This window comes from Aplysia californica, unplaced genomic scaffold (genome assembly GCF_000002075.1).
Source record: "Aplysia californica isolate F4 #8 unplaced genomic scaffold, AplCal3.0 scaffold01596, whole genome shotgun sequence".
Lineage (NCBI taxonomy): Eukaryota > Metazoa > Mollusca > Gastropoda > Aplysiida > Aplysiidae > Aplysia > Aplysia californica.
Window position 1 is genome coordinate 43,164 of NW_004798866.1, and position 7,848 is coordinate 51,011.

Here is a 7,848-nt window from a genome sequence, read left to right on the forward strand (position 1 = left end):
GGGTCGGATTTTTGTTTTGTTTTCGTTCGTATTTTTGGGGGGGGGTTTGCATATTACCCTCTTGTAACACTTGTAATCTTCGGCACTTACATGACATGTTAGTGCTGTAAAATTTTTCCTAAAACTAAAACTAAAGCATAAAATAACCGAGGTCCAACTGTGCACACATCCGAGAGTAGATCAACTGACCACAGTGAACAGACGAAAATTAAAATGGTATGGGCATGTCACAAGATCTACAGGACTTGCCAAAACAATCCTACAACGAAAGAGAAAGAGAGGAAGGCAGAGAAGGGGATGGGAGGACAACATCACAGAGTGGACAGGAAAGACGATGGGTGACAATCTGAGGGAAGTAGAGGACAAAGAGAAATGGCGAGAGATGGTTTTCAGAAGCAGCGGTGCCCCCACGGTTGCCCCAAACCACGGGATAGAATAGACGAAGAAGGTAAAACTAGACCCATCCAAATTCCCCTGCTAAACTTACGGGCTTTAGTTTTACGGCGCTCGCAACTGCATACGGTCATATGAGCGCCAGGAGATAAGAGGTGTCACAAGCGAGTAACAAACACAAAAAACGGAGGTGAGATAAGGACGACAGATGTTTGATAGGAAAGAAGGAGCAAACCACACCAGAGCACCCGCCATCCACCCACTGGGCTTTAGTTCAATGTTAGTGTGTGTTTTACGGTACTCGCGGCACGAATGGGTTATATATAATAAGTGCCGAAGATTACGGGTGTTACTAGAGAGTAACAAACACAAAAAGGAGGTGAGATAAAGACGACAGATGTTTGATAGGAAAGAAGCAGCAAACCACACCAGAGCACCCGCCAACCACCCACACAGAAACAGATGTTTAAAATCATACGTACAAACGCCCACAACGAGAAAAACAAAAATAAAATACAAGCCACCGATTGTGTTAAATTTAAAGTTCAGTTTGTGACAAAATCGTTAACCGTGAACAACCAACACGAGTCCCGCGCGCTCGCAGTTATGGCCGAATGCAGTTGCAAGCGCCGTAAAACTACATGTGTATTATCAAATTGAAACTAAAATGTCAGAAGAATTGACAGATGACGGATAAAACTATTGAATGCATGCCTATGCCCCCCCTCCACCCCCCCCCCCCACCCCACCCCCCTTTTCAAAATCTACAAGATTCAGCGACCGTTATAAATAATTATAACATCCACAAGATTAACGATTACTTTACGGACTGAGATAGGTTTTGTTGCTGGTGAGCCAACTGCTGTTAAATAATAATGATATTGATAACAATAACGAAAATAGTAATAATAATAATAATAATAATATTAACAACAACAACAACAACAACAATAATAATAATAATAATAATGATAAATAATGATGATAATAATAACAAGAAGAAGAAATAATAATAATAATAATAATAATAATATTAATAATATTAAGAAGAAGAAGAAGAAGAAGAAGAAGAGTTGGACATACGCATTACAACCAAAGAGATATCCCAGTATAAAATTACATGACAGGTGTAAAGGAAGAACATTTTAAGCTGACATTATATATAATATTTCTCTGACGAAAAGAACAAAGTTGCTGCTGTTCACGCCGCCAGTACTGTTGAAGTAACAACGACAGTCGGCTAGAATATGGGTCACTTTCAACCCTCTCCGTACGCCCTGGGGTGATTTTGTACCCCGGGGTTGTATTCTTCACATTTTAGAATACTTCTATTACGAAGATCTCTTTGAAACTTTCAGTATTTCTTTTTAAAAAATGATTTTGACAGACTGCTAGGAAAAGCGTACGGATCGGATTAACGAGTAAATTTCCTCTTTGGATAGTGGTGGCACAGAGTTCCCCACGTCGGATGGATACGATAGGAAAACGCGACGTACGGATAGGGTTAAGCACAAGGGGGCTATCCCGAAAAATGCAGTTTTGAGAAAATCGAAGGTAAAGTTTTTGCCCCTTGTTCAGTTTCTTTAAAAGACAAGGAGAATTTTCTCTATAACCAAACAAATATACACACCAATGAAACCAAACTTCTCCTATAGGTAGGACAATGCCCACTTGTGCAGTTGCGAGCGCCGTAAAACCTCTACTAAACTAAACTAAATGCCCACTTTTGGTGTAGATCAAGATTTCTGGAAACCTCCAAAACCTGGGCTAGCCTGCGTGTCCTTAAGAGCGAAATATACCTGGGAGTAATCAGTGCAGTCCAGCCCGTAATGCAGGTATTGGTGGGGCCATAGACCTTGACGGGACTCACTACTTAGTCACACTCAGGGCAGCGCCGGGGAAGAGCGAAAAACTGACGTCATCGTTACTTTTTTGACAGTTTGCGTTCTATACTATTATCATCATTTATTGTTTTACCAAACATATGATTATGATTATTATCTATGTCATCATTTTTATTTTTGTTACTGTCATTATCATTATTATTGTTATTATTATGTTTACTATTATATCTATTATTATATTATTTTTATTATTATATCTATTACTTTGATCCTATTGTTATTATCATAATTATAACTATTACTATTATTACTACTATTGTTATTATATTATTATTATTACTATTATTATTATTATTTCCAATGTTTCAGTAATTACAATTATTATCTTCAAAGGCTGAAGTGTTTTGTGGATATTTCAATTCTTTGTCTTCTTTAAAAAGTAATCCATGTTTTAGCAGTCTCCATATGAACACAATTTAATTAACCTAATATATACAAACACAGTAACTATGCCCAAAATCTTTCAATACAGAATTACTTTTTGGTTTTATGTATTAATATTTTACAATATATTTATTACATCAAGATTTCCATATTACAGGCAGAATGTTCACCTGATTTCATCTCTTTTAGTTTTCTTAAAACAACAGCAAAATCCCCAAACAATACAACAGACTTAACCCTAACTCTTAACTGTCACTTCAAACATTCCAAATTCAAAGCAAATGAAAGAAAAGCTCAGTTTTTCTCCAATGTTCTGAGAGGCAATCGTGTGGATTAATGAACTAGAAATTAGTGAAGCATAAAAAGTAATTTTAGAATAAAGGGATTTTGTCTGTGTATGTTTTATGGTCTATTGAATAAGGAATAGAAAGTGAAACAGACTGGCCCCTTGGCTCCGACAAACGAACAACTTGACGGCTCAAGTGATCACGAGTACCCGAAAAAGCGTGCAAAGTGTCAAGAGAAATGGCAGCTGAAAACTTAAAATTTACACGTACACGGAATCCAACATCCCTTCAAATTTTGAGCGAACATTAAAATCACCACTAGCAGAAGGCGTCTTTTTTAGCTTTTATCTCAAATCGTTAAAAAAGTCCAAAGACAAGCTGCTCTCAGGTTCTATGAAGAGCAGGTAACAAACAGCATTACCAAATGTCCATCACAGCACAAAGACAGAACTCAACCCAGAATCACAGCACAAAGACAGAACTCAACCCAGAATCACAGCACAAAGATAGCACTCACCCCAGAATCACAGCAAAAGATTTGTGCACGTTAAGATTTTATAAATATAGAAAAAAAAATTAACAAACTTCTTTGACGTTTAGTAGAGAAAAGTGTGTAATAATCTTGAAAAATGATCATGTTTCATTTTATACAGAGATCTCTTTCTTCAAGAACCAAGAGAACTAAAAATAAAAATCTAAAGAACCGAAAAATAAAGCTTTATAATTTTGATTGGACAAAGGCCTGCAGAATGTCACATATATACATAATGTTCATTTTTCCCCAATAATGTTATTTTTACAGAACTTCAAACGAAGCAAGATGGCAATAGAAACGTTATTTTGTCAAAGAGCACCAGAGTGAGTGTTAATGTCATGTGAAGGACACGGTGTCCAACAACTTTTAAAATCAGACTGTTGATGCTTTGGATTTGCTAAAAATTATAACAAAATTATAACGATTTCATTATTTATATATATTTAGAATATGATGCTCTCAGGGTCGCAATCACTTTGAATAATCTTGGCACATATGTGCAAGATGTACATCTGGGGTTAAGACAGTACATTTGCTCACAGAAATACAAATGTATAATACATAATATGACAATGTTATAATACATAATATGACTTCGCTCAGAAGACAGGAAAGCGCAGGAGGGGGAGTGAGGAATGGGCGTCAGGTGATTGAACAAGAAAAAAAATCGCATAGTCTTTAAACGATGAGATCCCAAGAAAACCGAAGAAGAAACTGCCAAACAAAAAATGACTTTCTCCTGGTATAAATACATTTTGGACATACATAAGTGATAAGTATTAGTTCTGGGTGGCTTCAAAACAACAACAAAACATGCTCAGTTTCACAAGCAAATTGGAAACTTTTGGCATTTTATCCTGAAGAACAAACAGAGAAAAACTACAAAACCAAGGAAATGGTTGACTTACTTCTCAAAGATCTGCCCTCGGAGTCTGGCGTTCCTCTCTCATACGCATCCCCGCTGTCCGACAGCGGCTCTGAGATGGTGTCGTAACCGGCCGAGCTGATGCTGGAAGGTCGCTCTTCCTTGATGCCTGGCGATGACTCCCTCTCCTCCGACTTGTCACACTCCTCGCGATAGATGCCATCAGACGACGGAGCTCCTTGGGTCTCCGAGGAGGAAGAAGCACCAGACGTCTCATCAGACTTGATCTTCTTCGCCGGCGAGAACGCGGAATGGTAGGACCCCTCACCCCCGTCCACGCCAGGCCCCAGAGGGCGGAAGGCCCCAGGCCGGACCCCCGGACTCATCAAGGCCAGACGGCGGTCAAGACCTGGTCTCACAAAGGACAGAGGGGAGTAGAGGGGCGAGGAGAAGGGGTCTCCGGGCCGGTACATCGTGAAGCCTGCGGAGCTGAAGGGAGGAGGAGGAGGCAGATCCTTGTCCATTCCTTGCTGTCCGGGGAACGGATGAGGTGGCGCTGGCAGTCGGGGTGCTTCGTGTCCCTCAGCGGTGGAAGCTAGGACCATAAGAGCAGGGGAAGTAAGCGGGTTAGGCACAAAGGAAGGGTTGTCCATCCCTCCGGCGCCCGGAGCTGGTGCAAAGAAAGGTTTGGGCCAAAAATTGAAACGAAACATGGCGGCTAGTGAGCGTTGGAAATCCGTGCTCATTATTTAGATATTGTTAAACGAGTACCTGGCTCAAAGCGCTGGACAATTTTGTAACGTCGCCAGATACCAACCAAAGGTTAGCAAAACATAGATCCCCACTCAACACAGGTGTCATTTGCAGTCGCTCCCTTCATCTTCAACAAAGAGTAGAAATAATGCAGGATACTCGCGGCAAGATGGATCACAAATTGAAACTAATTTAGAAAAAAAAAACACGCACTCATTCAACTAATCAACTACACAGAACAATTTTTAAAATTGTTTTTTTGTTTGCGGAACAGTTTTTGTTGAAAACAGACTGACAACTTTACAGCCTATGGAACCTAGATTCTATTTTGTCTGTAGGCTACCCATTGAAAGGCAGAATAGAATTCAAACTAAGCTATTGATTTGACTGTCTAATTAATCTTTTTTTTTTTGGGGGGGGGGGGGCAGCTGGGATTCTGAACAGGGAACCTGTATTTCTTTTAAAATAAACACTAATTAGTGAGTATGTCATACATAACATATTATTCTTTTAACTTTCTGCTTTACAACTTGAGTATCTAAAAAATGACAGCCGCCTACCAGACACTAACTGTTCTACGAACGAAGCTGAGACCATCAACACTGCACGCACCTCGGCCAGCATAGAAAACAATTACTTGTAACTCTTTCATGTATTTCTTCCTCAAGAAATCTGATACGAAAAAAAAAAAAACATTTTCCTCTATTCTTTGGTAAAATTTCACATTTTAGGCTTTTTTTTCACATTATGGGTTAACATCATATAAATCAATGCTTGTTCAATAATTAATTCACCTTATTAATTAGGCCTATTTTTTATTTTATTTTTTGTTCTGGGTTTTTTTGTTTTTTAATACTTGATATTACTCATCATTTTTAAAAACAAAGTTTCTAACCTTCAATGGTTCTAGGAGAGGCACCGAAGTAAGGGCACTCCAGAAAATTCAACATAATTTTATTATTTCACAGCTGAAAAAAAGTCTGCCAAAGTTTTTTTTGCGATCAGTTTAAGTAAGCGCGGTTTGGTTGTGTTTTCTTTCTCAGCCGAACAGGCGTAAGAGTTCAAATTTTGCTACTCCTAGTTTTTGTTAAACCCGAAAATTACTACAGAAGAAATAAACCCGTAGGCTAGCAGTCGATGTTCCACACACGATAAAATACAAATGAAACTCAGGCACAACGAAGTTCCTTCCACGATAATAGGAATATTATAAGACAGAAAGTTCCCAGAAGAAAATTTTCCACTGTAATCACACAGTCAATTTACTTGAAGTTTCGACAAAGGGGTGCTACTGTTAGAACTACGTGAGCGCTTTCTCTTGAAAATGTCCGCGGCCTGCACCAAATTCGCCGAACAATGGGGAAAAGAGAACCGCTAAAACAAGTCCTCTATCGAGATCATTATTATTCCAAGAGTAAAGCTTGTTCAACTTGTGTTGGGCTTTAGTTACATTTTCTGCGCGTCCCTTTCGGCTGGTTTGCTAGCACGTTGACACCTTGCAGGGCAGTGACAAGGCGAGGACACGCCCCCTAAACGTCCCCGCCCTCCGTATTTGGGAGAGGGCTGCCTCCCTCTGCGGAAGACCGTTTCACTTAAACAGGAGAAAGCGGGGTCGAAGGGGGAAAATAGCCGCGAAAAATCTGCGGCAAACAAATCGATCTACACCCCATCCACCCGTACGCGACTGGAAATGACACCTGTGAATAAATCTTATATCATTAGCATTCTTATTGCACACCCTTCGACTCAGAAAACCGACATAGAAGCCTTGTATGCATACCGATTTCGAATCGACAAGCTTGTAAACAAACCAAAGGTCTCGTAGAGTCGGGCCCGGGAGGAAGTGGGCTAGAAAGAAGGTTAGTGACATTGTAAGGGCTCTGAGAGAAGAAATACAGGATAACACGGCATCCTGGATAAATTCCCTATCTAATATTACTTATAAAATCGATGCATATAGATCGATGACAAGAATTTTCGACAGATAGTAAAGTCAATACTCACTGTGTACTTCCACGATTTGGGAAGGGGAATCCTTCTGTTACAGCCTCGTTTCCGGTTAGGTTTCCCTGAGTGGTGTATCATGGGATGGAGCTGTTTTTCGCGGCCAGTGATTGGCTTCATGTAGGTCATTGTGTTCTAATAATAAACCCTCTTGTGTTTTAGGTCGCTGGTATTTTTCGTTCATTTTTGCCGTTGGATTTTTGTTTTGACTCACATCGACAGCAGACTAAATTTATTTAAACTAAAACAGAAAAAAATACAACCTAAAAAGATGAGATCTTCAGATTTTTCTGCAGTGGCTATCAGTATCAGATTCAATGAGATCGACTGCTATTATTTCCAAGGGGGTGGGGCCTATTTCAGCTGGGGAGAAGTCTTGAATGTAGTGGGAGGGCGGTAGCCAAAACGTTTGACAGTCCTTTTTACAGCTAGAGGGCCCTGGAGAGCCATGAGGTGGCCAGAACACTGCGGTCCAACAGGGCTAAGTTACGTAGATCTATAATATCTATCTGTTCCTCTTTGATACTCGACCAAGAGAAAAATAACGATCAAGCAGCTGAATGATCACAAGTAGATCTAGCAGGGTTTTTTTGTGTTTGTTTTTTTTTTTTTGGGGGGGGCGGCAAATTATTAGGTTGTGTCTACTGTATAAGTAGGTTAGTAGATCTAGTAGTAGTAGTAGTAGTAGTAGTAGTAGTAGTAGTAGTAGTAGTAGTAGTGGTG

General features: G+C 39.7%; 1 protein-coding gene across 1 annotated transcript in view; it reads right to left on the reverse strand.

Moving 5' to 3' along the window:
• The window catches only part of LOC101864503 (E3 ubiquitin-protein ligase RNF220), a gene marked incomplete at its 3' end in the record, with an annotated part of 44,738 nt that extends 37,424 nt beyond the window's left edge, over positions 1-7,314 (reverse strand). Inside the window, 2 exon segments of the mRNA XM_005113077.3 lie at positions 4,412-5,038; positions 7,126-7,314. Coding sequence (XP_005113134.2) covers positions 4,412-5,021 — 610 coding nt within the window.
• Positions 7,315-7,848: the final 534 nt, after the last annotated feature.